The sequence below is a fragment of the Miscanthus floridulus genome, chromosome 12 (assembly GCF_019320115.1).
Source record: "Miscanthus floridulus cultivar M001 chromosome 12, ASM1932011v1, whole genome shotgun sequence".
Classification (NCBI taxonomy): domain Eukaryota; kingdom Viridiplantae; phylum Streptophyta; class Magnoliopsida; order Poales; family Poaceae; genus Miscanthus; species Miscanthus floridulus.
Window position 1 is genome coordinate 37672399 of NC_089591.1, and position 21719 is coordinate 37694117.

The window sequence follows — 21719 nt, forward strand, 5'->3', positions numbered from 1 at the left end:
GTAATGGCAGTCACTCTTCCTCGCCAAATTTTACATATATAAGATCAGCTGCTTCAACTTGCTTGACCTTCCCCAAAAGATCGGACCAACCTAGGATTACATAGGTACCATTGAAGTTAGATACTTGGGCATCACTTGCCATTCTTTCGATACGGTGGTTTACCCCTCTGGCTGTTTTTCCCTCGTAGCATTGCCATTGTCGGGCCAAGGGCGCTGCTCCTGAGAGCTCTGTAAGACCAAGCTGACGTACTAGCATTTTGTTTCCATGTTCCCCAGCCATTTTCCTGAACATCGACCTTATCACTGGGCTCATCATTCTTTTCCCAAACCGTGCTTTCTGATTTTCCTGCATAACGTATCTGAATTATTGTATAACAAAAATGCTTGGTATAAAACCAAAATACTTCAAGGGACAATGCTTGGTATGAACTATTGTACCTAGTGTGCGTTCTTCATCTTTAGTGTTGTTTGCCACCAAGGGTGGTTTCTGGTTCTCAATATTGCCTTCATTTTTGTGTAAGGTAACTGGCCTTCCAGCCAGTGCTGATCCAACTTCATTACATGTTTCTGCAGAGGGAGTACTGGCAGCCCCTAGCAATGGTTCAATACCCTTCAGTAGCCTTACATCAAGAAGTGAAGAGTACTCGATCTGCAGAAGATATTAAGCATGACGCATTCCAGGTTATACTAGCTGGTAACAAGGCTAGGAAGTAGAGAAATATTGATTACCTCCAAGGAGCCATCTTCCTTGTATGGTGACAAGTCCGCAAGCATATCTGACTCGTCCTTGTTTTCTTTTTCCTCGGTGGTGATTGGATACTCTTGAACGGGTAAGAGAATGATACGCGATGATATGGGATCATATATAAGAACTTTTCCGACCTGAAATAGCAGGGTGAGACATGACTTAGTTTTGCCAAAATTCAACCCAGCCAATTAGTCCAATATGCGCCATGCCTTTTTATTACAAGTTTCCCCAAGCCCCAAGCATGCAAAAGTTGCTCAGTCCAGTTTGCATTAATATCACTTCTGTTTCAAACAACCCTGAGAAAAAAAAAGTACTTGAACAATGCAAATGAAATTATATCATACACGATACGCAGACAGCTCCGGACACAACATGGAAGACAGCTCAACCAATCTGTAGGCAATCAGATCTCCCTCCTGCAAGGTCCAAAAGACAGGTAAACTCTTGAATGAGGGAAAGCAAGTTTGCCATTATCGTGACCCTATGCCCTGATATACCACAAAACTTCTACAACTTCAAGCACAAGAACAGACAGCCAATTAGAGGCTTAATCCCCAAACTGTTAGCTATCTATTTTCAGCCATTATTAATATTCACTTTAGTACATAACATATGTTGATTCAGGGTAAGGTACAAATTATCAACCAATTGCATGTATGACAGATAAGTTAATTCTCAACTGATCAACGTATGGTAGAATGTTCAATTGTTTCATAGCAAATGTTAGAATGAACACAGAATTGTATCTTCTACCCTTGTAGCAAGATTATCCCTTATTCCCTCACATATAAATATAAGAAAAGCCTATATATAACCATGTTTTTGCAAGACAGCATCCTCTTTCTGGGTTTATATATTGGCAAAATGTTAGAATGGACACAGAATTGTATCTTCTGCCCTTGTAGCAAGATTATCCCTTATTCCCTCATCATATATAAATACAAAAAAAGCCTATCTGTAGACTATATTCATGTTTTTGCAAGACAGCATCCTCTTTCTGGGTTTATATATTGATATATTATCCTATTTAATTCCAGCACATGTGATGTAATCAGTAGCCTCCCATCCCAATTAAAACAAATGAAATACCTTTGGAAGTCGCGTTAGGGGGTACAAGCTCTCAAAATCGAAAGGTTCACCACTAGACTTTTCTTCATTAGCAACAGTTTTCGCACTGGACAACTTAATATTACTGCCTTCATTGTTCCTTCGATTACTGACAGCACAGAAGCCATTTTCAGTAATCTTAATGTCCCTGACATGATTGTTAACTTCTGTGCTGCTTCCAGCTATTCCTGCATGATAGCCGATATCAGCATTTTTCTTGTTTGAGCTATCAATTCCCCACTTCTGGCCCTTCTTTTTGCTCATTGTTCCACTCCATTGGAATGTGCCCTGAAACCACAAAAAAAACATCAATGGGACAGCAGGTCCAACCAATTGCTGACCATTTTTCCATGTTTTCAGGTTAGGGAAGAAATTGCAATATTTCCTATTATCTTGATCCCAACCAATCGTTAAAAACTCAACGATGCTATTGATCCCCTAAATTATCTTCTGAAACAAAATGATGGTATCATTAATTGTGATAATATCATTATAAGCTAGAGAAAATATCAGGTGTACAAGATCATACTGGCAAACATACACAGAAACTTAACCTTGTACATTAGATCAAACTTGAGTGTGGCCAAGTCTGATTTTGGTCATCTAACTACAAAACCAAACATCTTTTGTCATAGAACTACTAAAACCAGACAACTTTGGCCCTTGATTGGTTTCAAAGGCGGTATTGCTTATATATGTCTTTTTCTCAAAAAATACTCCCTCCGTTCCACATTGAAAGTCATTTAGACTTTTCTAGGTACATACCTTTAGATACGCATCTAGATATACATTATGTCTAGATACATAGTAAAAACTACTCCCTCCGTCCAAATATATAAGGCATAACCACCTTTTATTCAAGTCCCATAATATAAGGCGTGCTCTCTCTAGACACATGTACATCGATGCAGTAATAATAGTGTTGAGAGAGATAATTAAATACATTCCTTGGTCTTTGAACTAGTGGTGGTTACGCCTTATATTCTGGGACGGAGGGAGTATATATCTAGAAAAGCTAGAACGACTTACAATTTAGAACGGAGTATATGGTTAAACCTCTAAAATTCATAACTAACTCATTTTAAAAGAAAAACACGAAACCATATTTTTAGAAATATGGTTGATCTAGACTAACATAGCACAAAACGATAATTTAGATAGATAACAGTCATGACTACAAGCAACAAAACACTAGCAACAGGAACAAGACCCCAACTTACACCAATAGATGGAATGTATTTTTAGAAGAAGAAAAAATTGGTATGTATATTTATATTTAAAATGAATTTGTTATGAATTTTTAGAGATTTAATCATAGTATTCTTTTTTAGAAAAATACATATGTAGGCAAACCCAACTTTGAAACCAATCGAGGGGCCAAAATTGTCATGTTCCACTGCCAAAGATATTTGGCTTTGGAGTTTGATGGCCAAAACACAACTCGGGCGATTGTCCGATGGCCAAAAATAGACTTCTTCCTAAAACTAATAAGTCCTAAGAGCAACTCCAGCAATGTCCTTATATGGGCCCTCATCCTAAGGATACATGTGATTGAAAGTAGGCAAGCACATGAGATGATCTTGTCGAGCATTTGTGGTATGGACTATTTTTGTTTTGATGGTTGTTTACATTTATGCACTTTGTTTGTAATACTATGGTTGTGATGTTAGTCGCTGAATTCTCACTCTTGGTAGTAGGAGAATTCTTACTCTCATCGAGAGAGGATGACACTAGGAGTTGGGGCAATTTTCTTGTCTATGTTGTTAGTCGCTGAATTCTCACTCTTGGTAGTAGGAGAATTCTTACTCTCATCGAGAGAGGATGACACTAGGAGTTGGGGCAATTTTCTTGTCTATTTCTCACACAAGCTCACACAAATGCCATACCAACCTGAGGGGTTGGGGTTACATATTTATAGCTGCTAGGCAGCCAAGCATATGCCAAGATGCTAGTCTAAGATGCTAGTCTAAGATGCTAATATGCTGTCCTAATATGCTGTCCTCTAAGATGCTGTCCTAGATGCTAGTCCTAGATGCTAAGATGCTAGTCAAGGGTGCTGTGCTGTCCTTGGCACTTGGCAGCAACAGCAGTCCCCTCCTTGTGGCAGCAGTACAGCCAACAGCCCCACAAAGCAGCACAGAGACTTATCCATCATGTGATGTTCTGAATTTTGCAGCCTAGAATAGAAAGAATGTCATCTCAATAGAATAGAAAGCAGGAAGTTTTCTATGAGACTATATTTGCCTTGAGATGACAATTTGTTTGAGATTTTGAAAATTATGAATTGTCATTAAATGAAATCGTGAATTTAAATATGTACCATTTGTATAAACTACCAATATTATAGTTTGAATTGATGTTGTGTTAAAATAATAGAATACATAGAGTATGTGTGAAAATGAAGAGAGAAAGTAGGGGCCCTTGCTAGATTTGAGCTTAGAAAACATGGCACCCTCAAAGTAGGGGAGTCCTCAATTCAAAAGTAGGGGCCTTGTTTTAAGGGCTATTGCTGGAGTTGCTCTAAGTCAGCTCGAGAGAGATGATGGAACTCCCAAACCCCACTCAGATCAGATACATACAAGTTTTTTGTGCATACATTCACTAATGCACTATTATGTACTTAATATTTCCTCCATAAGAGAAGATGGCAATCTCAACGAAATTAAAAAAAAAAGGCCTAAAATTTTTTAGCTATTGTTAGGAAAGGCATGAAACTACGATGAAGAGAACCAGAGAAACTGTGGCGAACCTGTAATTCCTTTGCTGGCAATTTGTCAGGTTCTCCACCTGCAAAGAGAGTATATATGTTAAGTTGCCTTTAACACAACACATGGACATCAAGTAGCAACTGAAGATTTTAACATTGGTCCATCATGCCAGCCCTAACAACAGCTTTGACTTCCAACTTCCATCCAAAACGCTTAGGTTTCATACAGTGCACTACTAAAAAAATCAAACTTCTTATTTCTTAATTTCAGCTGAAACACATGCATTATAATTGAGAACACAGTTAGTTATCAATGGTGATAATTCTTACTGCAAGCAAATCAGCAGCTCACAACACCAGAGTTCTGCAATGTGTAGGAAAATTAGAGGCCTTATGATAGTGTCAAGGGAATTGTTATGAAACTGACTATGATATTGTGTTTACCTGCTATCAGTGGTGCTGTACTTTTCTTTGCCAACAGAAAGAAAATAATGCTGCTTTGTGCCACTTTTAATTGTCAAACTCATTAAACTGCTAAATTTGCCTATTGCCTTCCCTATCATCTTTTACTCCAGAACATAGTTTTTCTTCTCCCCCCTCAAAGTGTACTACTGTTAAATGTTAGGAAAGCATGCCGTTCAGACATGGAATAGTTTTAGCTGGCCTGTTGTCTAAAAGCACGCTTTGTTGGTCAGACATTAGTGGTTTGTTTGCCACACATGTTAAGCCCTTTGCGCTTAAATGTGTGTGCTCGTCGTTTTAATGTCCTTTAAATTTTGTTTCGTACAATTCTTGTAATTCCATTGTTGTGAAGTAATGGAATTCAGGATGAAAAAAAAATGTAATGAAGACAGGATGTAGGTCAGCAACATTTTGTATTTCTACCTACTGACAAAAACACAAATAACATGGCACTCCATTAATATCACAGTCACAGAGGCGCATATAGAAATATAAGCATGTGCCTGGTTGCATGCATATGGTGCACATACAAATATGAAGAAACATGAGGCAGTTATTCAAAGCATACGCAGGCAAGCATCCAGGACTATCTGATCATCATTTCCCCCTCTAACAAGACCATGAACAGATTTCCCATGTGGTAAACCCAGCCAAGTAATGCATAGACTTGAATTAACATAAAAAAATAAAGAGGGAAAGGTTAGTTCTATCAAGATAGAGAAAGAATAGAAGATTAAGATGCAGCCCACGAGTTGGCAAATTCCTGTACTATTAGATTCTTTATGGGTAGAGCTATACCTGCTGGTTCAAAGCGAATGTGACCAGGCCGAACCACAACTGGGACAATCTCTTCCGATGTATCAGATTCTTCCTCATCTGCTTTGAGGCTTGAAAAATGAACATGTGATCCATTTTGATTGCTTGATGGAACAGGCAAGCCATCTTGATTGCTCGATGATGGAAAACCAGCAGCTATTGGTGAATCTTCATGCACATTCTGCAGTATACATACATGAATATATTGATCAGCACAAGTGCACAACATAATATAGCAGCTTGGTCAACAGAACATTCAGTCAGCTATTGGAATGTTGTTCCAAGTGCAGACATGCAAACCATGAAAGTCGATGCATCCAACAACCGGAATACAATAGAATAATAATGTTTTTTGTCATAAACTGCAGTAATTTTCCCCACTAAGATTTCACATAAACCAAGAATCTAACCCTCAATCCCTGCATGTCCACATGTGCAACTCCTACAACTTTCTCTGTCAATCGTCAGACACCCCACCATATTCTCCTTCACTGAGGGAGTAAGGTATGTAGGGGGGACACCAGCAAAGAGAAATATTCCATCTAGATGGGGGACGGTCCCCGTACCTCAAAATCTGGAGGACAAGCTCATCCCCTCCCGACGCCGTTTGAGTCCGTCTGCGTGGGCATCCTCTAGACATGTGAGCGGGGAGCAGGTGGGCAGCACAGTGGCGGAGTAGGGAGGCGGCGGCTAGGTGGGGGCGGTGAGAGGCATAGATCCAGGAGGGCCGCTGTCGCTATGGGCGGGCGGGCAGGCAGAGGTGCACCGCCAGGTGGAGGCAGCCGGAGCAGGCAGAGGCAGGCTGGTGTGCATGCAAACGAGGGAAGGGAGGAAGAAATAAAAGGTGGCTGATATCTGGGGCCCACGTTGACGGCAACCAACGGATCCAAAACAGTCCATCCATCCATCCTCTCGCTCTCCATCCCTCCTACCAAACGCAGAACAAGGATCATCCCAACCCAGAAAACTAGAACGGAACTGTTCCGTCCTGTCCCACTGTCGGTGTTTCGAGTTGCCACCGGCTACTAAATTTCTAATATTGCGCGTCTGGCCCAGATAGTGTGCTAAGAGGACACGAGGTTTATACTAGTTCGGGCAGAATGTCTCTACTTCCAGTTCGTTGCTGATGCTCGTGTTACTAGTACTGTAAGTTCGTAGTAGGGGTTATAAACGGGCGAGAAAGGGACAGGTCCCAAGTCTCTGATGGAAAGGATGAATGAGTGCCGAGAGCTCGGTCGCTGCTCGGTTGTATGTTCGGAGTTCGGTGAGTTGATCGGATTCGAGTCTCTTGTGGTGTGTTGCGTTGAGTTCCGATCCCCCTAATGGGACGCCCCGCTTTCCCTTTTATAGACCAAGGGAAAGCAGGGGTTACAGCGGAGGGAAAAAAGGAGAATCAGAAGGAGAAGTCCTCCAGGATCACCGGGTCCTTCTTCTCTTCTATGCAGGTCCCGCCGACCCTATAGATGTCAACAGGGACAGCTTCACGTCGCGGCCCTGTCCGTCACTAGCGCCATGCGCAGGCGTCGTCTCCAGGTCGTGGCGCTCCACTCCGTCCTGGTGGACGTCGTGGCGAACTGACGCACCTTTCAGTGTTCGTATGAGGGTTAGGCAGAACAGCACCGGTTCGCCCGACGCAGTTCCTGATGTGAATCCTCAGGTACGGCCCGTCACGGCCACGGGTTATATCGAGGCGTGCCGATCACCTCCATGGTGTCAGAGCTTTGACCCAGGCCCATACGCTTAGACCTGGAGTGATCGGCGGCGGTACGGGTCCTCGTCGGGCGAGAGGGAGCTCGCGGCCTCGGTGTCGGGCGAAGCGGAGCCCGCCCTCAGGGGTCGGGGCGAGGCGGAACCCGCGGCCTCGGTGTCGGGCGAGGCGGAGCCACCCTCAGGGGTCGGGCGAGGCGGAGCCACGCTTAGAGGTCGGGGGAGGCGGAGCCCGCGGCCTCGGTGTCGGGCGAGACGGAGCCACCCTCAGGGGTTGGGCGAGGCGAATCCGCCCTCAGGGGTCGGGCGAGGCGGAGCCCGCGGCCTCGGTGTCGGGCGAGGTGGAGCCACCCTCAGGGGCCGGGCGAGGCGGAGCCCGCAGCCTTGGTGTCGGGCGAGGCGGAGCCACCCTCAGGGATCGGGGGAGGCAGAGCCCGCGGCCTCGGTGTCGGGCGAGGCGGAGCCACCCTCAGGGGTCGGGCGAGGCGGAGTTAGCACACCTGGAAGTCATTTGGAGCTGTAGTCGCGCTCTTGACTGCTCGGACAAATCAATATTGATGGTTATTAGCTCCTCTTCGGGTACCCTGGTATTGGTCCCCGACAGTAGCCCCCGAGCCTGCGGAGGAGTAGAATACTCCTTCGGAGGTTTTTCCGAACGAGAGGGCTCTGAGGGCCTTGCCCTTCTTTTGTTGCCCACGGCATGTCCCGGGGACGGTGATTCCCTCTCGTCGAGGTCGGACCCTTCGCGGGTATGGCCGTGAGATTTTGGTGGGTTGGAAAAGGTCTTTCCTGATTTTCGACCCCCGCGGGGGTCCGTCGTTCTGTGACCGCGCGTCCGGTCTCCATGCGAGTCCAACTTTCCTCGAGGCCCCGCGCGTAGCGGGGGTCCGGTCGAAGGTCGACTCGCCTTTGTGATTATCACCCCGTCAATGGTTTCCGCAACCGGAGGGGTGAGCCGTGCCCTAATTTTCATCTATGGATGAGCCGTGGTGCTTGGTGAGTTGTTAGTTGGCTCGTTCGAGTGGGGTCTCGGCATCCCGTTCGCCGGGATTCGACTAGGGTCAGCTTGGTCACCGACTTTAGATTCTCAGCGGTGAATCCATATAGTTCTCGGGTACGTTCGACCGGTCCCGAGGGCTCTCTGCCTTTCTTTAGGGAAAACCCATGGATCGTACCCGGCCGAGACTCGATCGTGGGCCGGGATGCCCGTGGCGCTCGTGCGCCTGGGTACTGGCCGCTTGCGGGCCCATCCCTTACTCTAAGGGTGCCCGGAGCGGTTGTCGAACCCGTCGATGGGCCAACCTTCGAACTCCTGGGCCCAGGGTATAGATGGCAACGGGAATTCCCCGTCGGGGAACAGCTCTCCATCCCCGTCCCTGCGGGGACAAACTTTCCCCGTCCCCGTCACTGTCACAACTGTCGGGGCTCGAGTTTCTCCCATCCCCGTCCCCGAGCGGGGAATTCATCCCCGCGGGGATCCCCGTCCCCGTTTCAACCGACACAGCCAAGAAGAATACAACCATATAAAAGAGCAGAAGAACAAATTGAACACCAGGGATCCCCGTCCCCGTTTCAACTGACACAGCCAAGAAGAATACAACCATATAAAAGTGCAGGATAAGAACAAATTAACACCATGAAATTCCAATAAAAATAAGGAGGCACCATTGCACAAGCACACAATGCATTGGACATACATCATTACACTCAGAGAGCATCTAGTAGCACACAGATCTGGAGGGCGGGAGCAAAAGCAGGCTCCAATGCACAAGCACACTGTACATAGATGGATCTAGTAGTACTCTGATTCTACACAGAAGAAGCAGGAGCAGGCTCCAACGGATTTGAGCCGCACCTCCACAGACCACGTCCTATCCCTTTTGCTTGCTCGGTCGTTTCTTGCTGGATTTGAGATGCCGTGTTCTCTCCTTGGAACGCAGCACAGTATGCAACGGGCGCTCGGCGTATGCCCGTATGGAGATGCAGGTGGCCAGGTGGGGTGCCTTGTGCAGACTGCTGAAAGTGGAAGATGAGGCCTGAAAGGGAGAGGGCAAGACAGAGACGGAGGCTGGTGGTGGTGTTGTGTCGGCGCGTCAGCGGAGTGTGTCTGGTGCGGGAGGTGAGATAGATAGAACTCGGGTTAGCCGTAGTATATATATTCGGCTGCGTGGGGCCTTTAGGTGGGCTTTGCCTTACTGGTGCGCGCCTGCGTAGCAGCTTAGTGGGCCGAGGATACGGGGAACAGGGACGGGGGACACGAAACCATCCCCATCCCCGCCAAACCCGACGGGGACCAATTTCCTACCGTTTAAATCCCCATGGGGATGAATTTAGCCCCATCCCCGTCCCCTAATAGGGGAATTCCCCGCGGAGAATCGGGGATCGGGTCCCCGTTGCCATCTTAAGCCCAGGGGGGCCGTAGAGGTGCTTTTTGATCCGTATTCCTCTTACTCGTGACGAATCGTGGCCCGTCCGGAGAGGCAAAACGTCCGGCGAGTTTCGCGAGGGAACGGACAGAGATTGCGTGCGCACTTCCCGCGGCGAGACGTTGTGGCTGATCGTGGCAGGCGCGGAGATCCAGGAGGGCGATTGGTTTCCTCGCACCCGTCGCCCTTATAAAACCAAAGGGTTCGCCCCCCCAGGTTTCATACCTTGCATCCTTGCCTCCGCAGCCACGACCGTTGCCACCAATCGCCTAGGGTTCCCCGTCTCCGCATCCCCGCCGCCGTCGAGCCCGCATCCAACCGTCCCCACCTCCAATGGATCCGTGGTGGCGTTCTGACATCACCTTCCAGCGCATGGAGGGCCTCGTCCGTCGCGGTCTTCTCCGCGCGCGGACCTCGACTGGGGAGTGGTTGCTGCCCGGCGAGGAGGATCTGTCGTCGTCGCCCAACGCTATGTGGTGCCGTTCGCCCACTTCCATGAGCATGGATTAGCGACCCCCGCCCTCCCCCGCCCACAGATTTCTTCGGGGGCTGCTGCACTACTACAAGATCGAGTTAGCACCTCAATCCCAACGGAATCCAGCACATGGCGACGTTCGTCGCCCTGTGCGAGGGATTCCTGGGGATCAAACCTCACTTCGATCTGTGGAGGTACTTCTTCGCCGTGACCCTCCAGAAGAAGAGGAAGAAGAGCGGCAGGCAGGAACTGCACATGCCGACGGGGTGCGCCGGCATCCAACTCCGGAACAACCGGGTCGGCGAGTACCTGCCGATGCGGCTGTCGACGTCCAACAAGAAGTGACATTCGCAGTGGTTCTATCTCAAGAACGACGCCGCCGCCTCTCTGCCGGAGTTCACCGGCCGCCTGATCGAAGAGGCCCCGGAGTCATGGAGAACGTGGGGCGTTCCGGAGGATAAGAAGATCCGGGACAACATCGCCGCCATCCACATCCTGAAGGAGAGCGGCCTGAAGGGGTCGGGCGTCATCGGGGCCTATCACACAAGGAGGGTGGCGCCGTTGATGATGCGCGCGCTCCTGCTGTACGCGATGGCACCCGAGGCGTCGTTCGACGCAACGGCGCTTACCGAAGGAGCGCTCCCCCACTCCGAGGTCGCGCAACGCATTAAGGAGGCGATGGAGCCTTCGCGGACGACACGGGCGCCCCCCTCGATTTCGTATACCTGGTGCCGGGACATCCTCCGATGTGGCCGGAACCAGGCCATGTCGTCTTCGTAAGTTTCCGCTCCTCATTCCTACTCTTCAATTGATTTCCCAACCCCTTGATACTAACTTTGAGAGGGACGGGACCAGCCGAGGGGCCTCATCTTCATGGATCACCCGGCGTCGTTGCCGAGGGATTCGTCCGTGAGGGCGGCGAATCGCGCCGAGGGCGAGCGGCTGAGGAAGGCGAAGGAGGACAAGAGGAAGAAGCAGCAGCGGAAGCTGCAGGCGCGGGAGCGAAGGGAGGACACCGACAGCGACGGTGATGATGATGATGGAGACGACGACGAGGTAGTCGACGACATCGAGTGGGACGACCTGGAGAACGAGGATGTGCTGACAGGTATCGGTTCGTCCTTGCAGGAGTCGGGACCCTTCCCGTTCCATGGAGGGGAGGGCACGTCCGGGGAGCCGGCGGAGACGGGCCGTACCGTCGGCCTACCCCAGGAGCCAACAGGGGCGGGCGGCTCAGCCGCCGCGCCCGAGGTGCCAGCGGAGGCGGGTGGCTCTACCGTCGCGCCCCAAGATCCAAGTGGAGCGAGCCCCTCTGCCCAGGAGCAGGGAGCGGGCTCGAAACGGCCTCGCCCCGACGAGGCGGAGCAGAGGTCGGGGGGTTCGCCCCCCAAACGTATCTGCCGCCCAACGGCGATGAGGTGAGTCATCAGCTCCTCTGTTTTTCCCTGTTTTGGTCTGATTTCATCGTGACTTATGCTTTTCGTCTCTTGCAGCGTCGGGAGGCAACATAATCCTTTGACGCTGGCGCCAAAGAAGAGCGTCGCCCTTCAAGCGAGGCGGCAGCCGTCGGCTGGCGTCGCGCCCGTTTCGGGAGGGAGCGGCGCCAGCGTGACTGCGTCGCCGGTCGGTCAGGCGCTGCCCACGGTGGTGCCCGTGCCCTCGGCGGGACGGGCGGACGCGGGGGCTCAAGGGACGCCTTCGGGGGTCGCGGAGCAGCCGGCGATACCGCTGCCGACGACGAGGCGGACAGGGCTGCCGACCGTGGCGGGCGCGACGCAGCTGGTCGGGACCCCGCCGACGCAGGCGGAGGTGGTGGAGGCTGTGACGGGCGGACCGGCACGACACGCGCCATCGGCGGCCCAGGTGATGGCATCTGGCGTGGGCCGGACGGAGGGAGACGCGACCGAGGTGTCCCCGGAGGTCGTGGTGTTGGGAGAGGAGTCAGCGTCCGTACCGATGACCCCTTCCGTCGTCAGAGGGAGTGTCCCGACGGGGACGTCACGGAGAGAAGGGTCGGCGGCGATCGGAGCCGACGGGGAGCCGTCCCTAGCCCTGACGTCGATGGGTAGCGACTCGTCTGCGCGGGGCGAACACCTGCTTCGATGGGCGAGTCCGGAGGATCTGACGTCGACGCTCTTCACTCTCGACAACGCCGCAGAGAGCATGGATCGGGAGAGCCTCAACGTGGGGGTCGCGTCCGTGCTCGAAGCCCTAGACCACGCCCAAGGTGCCTTGCGCGACGTTGTCGTTCCCTCCGGCTAGGTATTCGCATTCGCTTGACCCTGCTTCTCACTCTTTTCTTTCTCTATATAGTTTTTGTATTCTGACCATCGTCTCCTTTCAGTCCCTTATCGCTCGCAGCCGGGGAAGTCTCGGTTCCTTCGTGAGCAGAAGGAAACCTGGGACCGCCACGTCAAGGAGGCGCGGCTGCGCAGGGAGGTGACCGCTCAGCTTGTTGCCGCCCAGCAGAGGATGGCCGAGCTGACTCCCCTCGCCGAGGAGGCGGACAGTCTTCGGTCGCGGATGGTCGAGGCCCGTCGGCATGCCGACGAGGCCGAGAGGGCGTTCGAAGCCCTGTCGGCGAGATCGCGGAAGGATGACGAGGAGGCCGCCAAGGTCAGGAAGGAGCGGGACGAGCTACTCCGGAAGGATGCCGTGACCCGCCCGCGGATCCTCGCCCTTCTGGCCGAGGTTGAGAAGGAAAGGGAGCTGAAGCTGGGGGCCGAAGAGAAGCTTGCGACCCTGGAGAAGAGGGCGAGTCTGGATGCCGCGGCGGTCGCCCGGCTGCGCAAGGAGCGGGATGAGCTGCTCCAAACCGCGGAGAGGCACCGCTCGGAGCATGGCGCGGCTCGCGAGGAGCGTGACCAGGCCCTCCGAGAGCGTGACCAGGCCTGCCAAGAGCGCAACAATGCACAGCAGAAGGTCGGCTCCCTCCAGGCCAAGCTTGGAAGCACGACAACCCAAAAGCTGGAGGCCGAGAGCGTCTCTGTCGAGCTGGCCGTGGACCTCGCCGAGGCGAGGAGGAATCTTCAGGCGGAGAGCGACGAGCTCGGTATCCTAAGCGCCGCCCTCGGAGTGGCCTGCGACGACCTTGCGGTGGTGCGGTCGGAGGGGATCAGCTCGCTCGCGGCCCGTGCCGTTGAGATCACAGCTCGGGTGCGCCAGCTCGAGAGGAATGCGCTTCGCGCCGGGGTCAACCAATCCTTAGCGATTGCTCGTTCTCATTACGAGGACAGCATCGACCTGGAGGCGATGAGCCACGGCTTCGCGCCTGGCTATGAAGCCCACGAGCTAGATGAGATGGAGACGGCGGTGGCTCCCCTTTCGCAGGACCTGGCGGACAGAATAGAGAGCATAGTTCTCCCCCGGAGGGCTTAGTTAGCCAGATAGGTCGGGCAATCATTCATGTAACAAGTGGACAAGCTCCGACCCCTCTGTACTATCCGAACAAACTTATCATTTTGTTTCGTTTGATCGAATTTGTTTTTCCACCCTTTTTATGTGTGAAAAGGGTTCATGTGTTCCGACCCTTCCGTTTGCTAAGACCGTAGGGCCCGAGGTGTAGGAGGGAAACTCTGATCACGCTGGTAAGCAAGAGTGCCGTAGCCGCTGGGGCGTAGGTTTCTCAAAGTCTGACCAGCCTTACTCAGTCATTCGTTTCTGCGGACCTTGCCACTAGGTATTTTAACGTGAGGAAGGGGTCGGGTGCTGCGACCGTTTCAGAAAGGGTGTATAAATGCCCTTATCAGCCCCCGAGTGAGACCCGATCCCTTGCCGTTGCTGCGGTCGGGTGTCACTGAAGATCGAGGAGAGGATAGCGAAAACTAGGAGAGAGTCTCTTGTTTTCGCACGTACCCCCTCCCTAGGATCTGAGCCATCGTTCTGCGACCGCGCGTTCGATCTCCTTGCGAGCCCAACTTACCTCGAGCCCCCGCACGTAGCAGGGGTGCGTCGGGGGTTGAGCTAACGTCACTTGCCTCGATGGCTCGAGTGCCGCGTTCAGTGAGCTCGCCTACGAGCATGTTCGAGTGGAATCCGGGTCCGTCGTTTGTGACGGGGTCGGCATTCCACTGCTCCTTAACCCGTCTCCCGGCAGATGCACGAGCCGTTCCGGTGGACGACTCGGGTGGCCTGCTGACCTCTCCTTGATGGAGATTCTATGGGCTCGGGTCGAGGTTAGGATCGAACGAGAGAGGTCGAGATGACCCTGTCCGCTTCTTAGCGGGTCGGGCAAAAGCCGCTGGGGCTCGTCCACGTTTTTCTCCCTTGGCTCGGTTCGACGCGAGGCGGCCTCGGGCCCTTCGCGTGCCGGCCTTCGAACCCCGGTTAGGTGGATTCCCGAGTTCGGGTCGGGCGGCTCGAGCCCCGTGGGGGTCGGTAGGGGTCGGCCAGATTTCATGCGTCACCCCGTCCTCGGTTTCCGCAACCAGAGGGGCTAAGCTAACGACACTTGCCTCGATGGCTCGAGTGTCGCGCTCGGTGAGCTCGCTAACGGACATGTTCGAGTGGAATTCGGGTCCGTCATCCGTTGACAGGGTCGGCATAGCTCTTATGTGGCATTCCACTGCTCCTTAACCCACCTCCAGGCAGATGCCCGTGTCCCTCCGGAGAGGGACTCAGGTGGCCCACTGGCCTCCCCTGGATGGGGATTCTGTGGGCTTGGCTCGAGGTTAGGATCGAACGAGAAAGGTCGATGTGTCCCTGTTCGCTTCTGAGCGGGGTCGGGAAGGCCACTGGGGCTCATCTCGGTTTTTCTCCCCTGGCTCTGTTTGACGCGAGGCAGCCTCGAGCCCTTCGCGGGCCGGCCTTCGAACCTCGGTCCGTTGCCGCGAAGCGTTGTGATGCAGCAATTGCATATGCAATGCTTGGATATGTGGGATGAATGTATGGATGAATGGATGGATGAATGTATAAATGCATGCACGAGAATGGATGAATGAATGATCATGCAATGGAAAAGAAAGTGAAGGTAAAGTTACCTCGATGACTTGAGTGACAAATTCAGGAAGCTCTTACCGGATAGGTCCGCATGGGGTCCGGGTCCGTCGTTCGTGACAGAGCCGGCGTAACCTGTATGGGGCATCCCACTACTCCCTATCCGTCTTTCGACGGCGGCCCGAGCCGTTCGATCGATTTGGGCGACCTACCGGCCTCTCCTCGATGGAGATTCCGCAGGTGGGCCCCTCCAAACCCTTCCCGAGAAGGCGGAGGCTAAAGCTCGGGGTGCGGGGACAAAAACTCTGATCACGCTGGTGAGCAAAGACGCCGTAGCCGTCGGGGCGTAGGTTTCTCGCAGTCCGACCAGCTTTACTCAGCGCTTGTCTCCGCACACCTTGCCTCCAGTTTTTTAACGTGAGGGGTCAGGCATAAAGAATGTCTACCGAATAGACACTCTTGCCAGACCCTGAGCGAGACCCGACCCCTCGCCGTTGCTGGGGTCGGGGGCTCGATAGCGAAATTAATGCACGTAAAATACGGGTGACCCGCTGGCACAGGAATTACCTCGATGGCACGAGTGACGGGTTCAGGGAGCGCTTACCAGATATGTTCGAGCGGAATGCGGGTCCGTCGTTCACAATGGGGTCGACATAACCCGCGTGGGGCATCTGCTGCTCCCTACCCATCCCTCGGTAGCGGCTAAGCCGTCTGGTCGACTTGTATTGCCCCGCTGGGACAGGATTTACCTACGGAGATAGAAGATGAGAACATCCCGCGCAAGAATTTAGTTAGACAGATAAGCCAGGCAGCGAACTTGTAATAAATGGACAAGCTATTAAATTTCGTTATAGCCAAACAGCTTTTTAGCCCTTCTCCCCTTTTTATATAAAAAGGCTAGTGCATTCTGACCCTTTCCGTCGTTAAGGTCGTAAAGCTCAGGGTGCAGGTGAGAAAATTCTGATCACGCTGGTGAGCAAAGGCGCCGTAGCCGCCGAGGCGTAGGTCTCTCGCAGTCCGACCAGTTATACTCAAAGCTTGTTCCTGCAACCTTAGCTCCTAGGTCTTAACGAGAGAGGGGGTCGGGCACGGAGAATGTTCGCCAGGCAGATAGACTCTTAAACGCGTACCGACTATTTCCGTGGCTAAGGCCAAAAAGCCCGGGGTGCGGAGAAAAAAACTCTGATCACGCTAGTGAGCAAAGGCGCCGTAGCCGCCGAGGCGTAGATTTCTCGCAGTCCGACCAGTTTTACTCAGAGCTTGTTTCTGCAAACTTCGCTTCTGGGTCATCGTGAGAAAGGGTCGGACGTAGAGACTTTTTACCGGATAGATATGCTCTTATTAGCCCCCGAGTGAGGCCCGACCCTTTGCCGTTGCTGGGGTCGGGTGTCACTAAAGGTCGGGGAGTTTGATAGCGAAACTGATGAGAAAGTGTGCGTTTATTAAGGGTAAAAGCGACGTAACTGCTCGATGTTCCAGACATTGGCGAAGACCACGCCGTCGAAGGTCTTGAGCTTGTAGGCGCCTGGCCGGAGCACCTCCGCGATGACGTACGGTCCCTCCCATGGCGGGAAGAACTTGTGGCGGTCCTTACTGCTCTGGACGAGGCGGAGGACCAGGTCTCCGACGTTGAAGGCCCAACCCCGCACTCGACGGTTGTGGTACCGTCGCAACTCCTGCTGGTACTTGGCCAAGCGGCGGAGGGCAACGTCGCGTGCTTCACGAGCTGGTCCATGGTGTCCTCGAGGGACGCCCCGGCACCCTATTCGTCGTACGCCCTAACCCTTGGCGCTCCATAGTCGAGGTCGGTCGGGAGGACAGCCTCGAAACCATAGACCATGAAGAATGGCGTGTAACCGGTGGCCCGGCTGGGGGTCGTCCTCAAGCTCCAAAGCACCGCGGGAAGCTCCGCGACCCATCGTCCGTCAAACTTGTTCAACCAGTTGAAGATCCTAGGCTTGAGGCCTTGTAGGACCATGCCGTTCGCGCGCTCGACCTACCCGTTCGTGCGGGGGTGCGCCACGGCAGCCCAATCGACCTGGATGTGGTATTCATCGCAGAATCGGAGGAACTTCTTTCTAGTGAACTACATGCCGTTGTCCGTGATGATGGAGTTCGGAACTCCGAAGCGATGGAAGATGTCGAGGAAGAACAGCACGGCTTGCTTGGACTTGATCGCGGAGATCGGCCGAGCCTCTATCCACTTTGTAAACTTGTCTACGGTGAAAGCAAGTGGGTGTAGCCCTCGAGCGCCCTTTTGAGGGGTCCGACCAGATCGAGCCCCCATACCGCGAACGGCCACGTGATGGAGATTGTCTGGAGTGCTTGGGCCGATAGGTGAGTCTGTCGAGCGTAGTACTAACACCCTTCGCAGGTGCGCACAATCTGCTCGGCGTCTGCTACTGCGGTCAGCTAGTAGAAGCCTTGTCGTAACACGTTTCCTTCTAGGCGCGGCATGGTGACTGCAGACCCCACCGTGGATATCGCTCAGCAAACGCTTCCCCTGTTCGATGGGGATGTAGCGCTGCAGGATCCTGGTGTGGCTTCGCTTGTAGAGTTCGTCCTCAAAAAGGACAAAGGACTTGACGCGACGCGCGAGCCATCGAGCCTCCGTCTTATCCGTCGGCAGCGCCTCACAGAGGAGGTAGTCAAGGTAGAGCGTCCTCCAGTCGACCAGAGGGTCGGGCTCTGTCGCTGGGTCCTCTTCGAGCTCCATGACTTCAGGGTCGGATGGAGCCGACGGTTGGTCAGCCCCCGAGCCCAGGGCGGGCGGGCCGTCACCGGCTTGTTCCGGCCCCTCGTAGCGAACCGAGGGCTTGTGCTGACCGCTGGCGAAGACGCTCGTTGGCACCGGCTCTCGGCCGGACGCCGCTTTTGCCAGCACGTCGGCCGCCTCGTTGAGACACCTTGGAATGTGGTTGAGCTCGAGGCCATCGAACTTGTCCTCTAGCTGGCGAACTTCTCGGCAATATGCAGCCATCTTGGAGCTGTGGTAGCTCGACTCCTTCATGACTTGGTCGATGACCAACTGCGAGTCGCCCCGGACGTCGAGGCGTCGGATGCCCAACTCAATGGCGATGCGCAGGCCGTTGATGAGCGCCTCATATTCGGCCACATTGTTGGAGGGGAAATGGATGCGGACCATGTACGTCATGCGTACCCCCCCCCCCCGAGGGGCGAAACGAAGACCAGCCCCGCGCCGGCGCCTTTCTTCATCAGCGATCCGTCGAAGTACATCATCCAGTACTCTTGGTCGACGATCGCTGGTGGCATTTGGATCTCGGTCCACTCTGCAATGAAATCAGCCAACACTTGGGACTTGATGGACGTCCGGGAGGCATACGTAGTGCCCTGACCCATCAGCTCGAGTGCCCACTTCGCGATTCTTCCCGTGGCATCCTGGTTTTGGACGACCTTGTCGAGGGGGAAGGACGTCACGACCGTCACCGGATGTGACTCGAAGTAGTGGCGCAGCTTCCTCTTGGCGATGAGGACGACGTACAGGAGCTTCTGGATTTGGGGGTAGCGGGTCTTAAAATCGAATAGGACCTCGCTAATGAAGTACACAGGGCGTTGTACTTTGTGGGCATGCCCCTCTTCTTCACGCTCCACTACCAGGGCGGCGCTGACCACTTGCGTGGTGGCCGCAATGTAGAGCATAAGGAGTTCTCTATTGGTCGGAGGAACCAGGATCGAGGCCTTCGTCAGAAGCTTCTTGACCGTGTCAAGTGCCTCCTGGGCCTCGGACGTCCATTCGAAGCGGTCGATGTTCTTCAGAAGTCGATAAAGGGGGAGACCTCGTTCGCCGAGGCGTGAGATAAAGCGGCCGAGCGCGGCGAGGCACCCTGTAACTCGTTGTACCCCCTTTATGTTCTGAATCGGGCCCATCCTTGAGATGGCCGAGATCTTCTCCGGGTTGGCTTCGATGCCACACTCAGAGATGATGAAACCAAGCAGCATACCCCTCGGGACCCCGAACACGCACTTCTCGGGGTTTATCTTAATGCCATTTGCTCGAAGTTTTGCGAAGGTCTGCTCAAGGTCGACTATGACCTGGTCAGCCCGTTTGAACTTGACCATGATGTCGTCCACGTAGGCCTCAACGGTCCGCCCGATGAGATCCCCGAAACACTTGAGCATACAACGCAGGTACGTAGCCCCAGCGTTCTTTAGACCGAACGGCATTGTGACGTAGCAAAACGATCCAAATGGGGTGATGAAAGATGTCGCGAGCTGGTCGGACTCTTTCATCGCGATTTGATGGTATCCGGTGTACGCATCAAGGAAACAAAGGGTTTCGCACCCTGAGGTGGAGTCGACTACTTGGTCTATGCGCAGCAAAGGAAACGGATCCTTCAGACACGCTTTGTTGAGACCCATGTAGTCAACACACATCCTCCACTTCCCACTCTTTTTTCGTACAAGAACGGGATTGGCTAACCACTCGGGGTGGTACACTTCCTTATGAACCCGACCGCCAAAAGCTTCGCAATCTCCTCACCGATGGCCCTGCGTTTCCCCTCGTTGAAGCGACGCAGGCATTGCTTTACCGGCTTTGAGCCTGCCCAGATCTTCAAGGCATGCTCGGCGACTTCCCTCAAAATGCCCGGTATGTCCGAGGGTTTCCACGCAAAGATGTCTCGGTTGGCGCGGAGGAAGACGATGAGCGCGCTTTCCTATTTGAAGGAAAGCGTGGTGCCAATGCGCACCACTTTGCCCTCGGGGCTGCGGGGGTCTATGAGGACCTCCTTGGTGCCCTCCACTGGCTCGAAAGACCCGGCCGACCGCTTGGGGTTGGGTGCTTCTTCGGTGACCTCCTTCCTGATGGCCACGGGCTATTTGGAGGCGACGATTGCCGCGGCGTGATCACAGCGCTCGACCTCGCATTCGTAGCCGCGCTGGAAGGTGCCGATGGTGATGACCCAGCCTGGGCCCAGCATCTTCAGCTTTAGGTAGGTGTAGTTGAGGACGACCATGAACTTCGCGTAGCATGGTCACTCCAGGATGGCGTGGTAGGTTCCGTGGAACCCAACCACCTCGAAGGTGAGGGTCTCCGTCCTATAATTGGACGGATCCCCGAAGGTGACGGGCAGATCGATCTGCCCAAGTGGCACGGCCTGCTTTCCAGGCACGATGCCGTGGAAAGACGCTCCGGTCGGTTGGATGCGCGCTCGGTCGATGCCCATAGCGTCGAACGTCTCGACGTACATGATGTTAAGGCCGCTGCCTTCATCCATCAGTACAATGGTGAGCCGCTTCGTGCCGATGATCAGGTCGACCACGAGCGGGTATCTTTCCGGTTGCGGGACGCTCTCCGGGTGGTCAGTCCGATCGAAAGTTATGACGGACTAAGACCATCGGAGGAAGGTAGGCGCGACCGGCTCGGCCGTATAGACCTCGCGGCGCGCGAGCCTCTGATGGCGCTTGGAGTCGTAGGCTGCCGACCCTCCGAAGATCATGAGGCAACCATCCGACGTCGGAAAGCCGTCGTCCTTCACCTCGACGTCGTCCACGGTCGGGTCAGGGTCCTTCCCGTGCTCCCCTTTGTTGGAGCCTCCGGACAAAAACCGCTTCATGAGGTCGCAGTCCTTGTACAGATGCTTGACGAGGAAGGCATGGTTCAGGCATGGCCCCTCGAGTAGCTTCTCGAAGTGGTTCAGGGTGCCCTCCGCGGGCTTCTGACCCCCCCTGCGGTCGGCGACAGCCACGAGCGAGCCTTCGCGCCGCTGCTTGTTCTTCTTCTTGATGGGACGGTTGGAGGCGCCTTCGCCGGCGTCCTCGTCCTATTTCGCCTTGCCCTTGAGACGGTCGAAGATCGCTCCGACCGCCTCCTCGCCCGAGGCGTGGCTGGTGGCGATGTCGAGGAGCTCCGTGGTGGTTCGCGGGCCCTTACGTCCCAGCTTGTGAACCAGGGACTCGCAGATGGTCCCCGACAGGAAAGCTCCTATAACGTCGACGTCGGCGACGTTAGGCAGCTCGTTGCACTACCGGGAGAAGCGTCGGATATACCCACGAAGGGTTTCCTCGGCCTTCTATCGACAGTTTTTGAAATTCCATGGATTCCCAGGACGCTTGTACGTGCCCTGGTAGTTCCCCACGAAGATCTTCAGGTCCGCCCAACTTTGGACTCTATTGGGCGGAAGGTGTTCCAACTATGTTCGTGCCGAGTCGGCAAGGAACAATGGAAGGTTGCGGATAATGAAATCGTCATTATCCGCTCCACCGGCTTGACAAGCAAGCCCATAATCCTCGAGCCATAGTCCGGGGTTCGTTTCCCCAGAGTATTTCGGGATGTTGATTGGTGGTCGGTACCTTGACGGGAAGATAGCGTTGAGG

At 53.6% G+C, this 21719-nt stretch overlaps 1 protein-coding gene across 2 annotated transcripts in view; it reads right to left on the bottom strand.

Annotated features, from left to right (window-relative positions):
• Positions 1–9: 9 nt before the first annotated feature.
• LOC136497373 (coilin-like) overlaps positions 10–21719 on the bottom strand; it is a 29590-nt gene continuing 7880 nt past the window's right edge. Inside the window, exons 7-13 of one of the 2 annotated variants that reach the window (XM_066493167.1) lie at positions 5823–6021; positions 4605–4642; positions 1838–2143; positions 1093–1164; positions 730–882; positions 439–649; positions 10–346 (exon numbers count right to left, since the gene is read on the bottom strand). In XM_066493167.1, the coding sequence (XP_066349264.1) occupies positions 132–346; positions 439–649; positions 730–882; positions 1093–1164; positions 1838–2143; positions 4605–4642; positions 5823–6021 (1194 nt within the window). In that variant the 3' untranslated portion in view covers positions 10–131. Of the gene's footprint in view, positions 360–438; positions 650–729; positions 883–1092; positions 1165–1837; positions 2144–4604; positions 4643–5822; positions 6022–21719 lie in introns of both variants that reach the window. The other variant, XM_066493166.1, reaches the window with a different exon arrangement.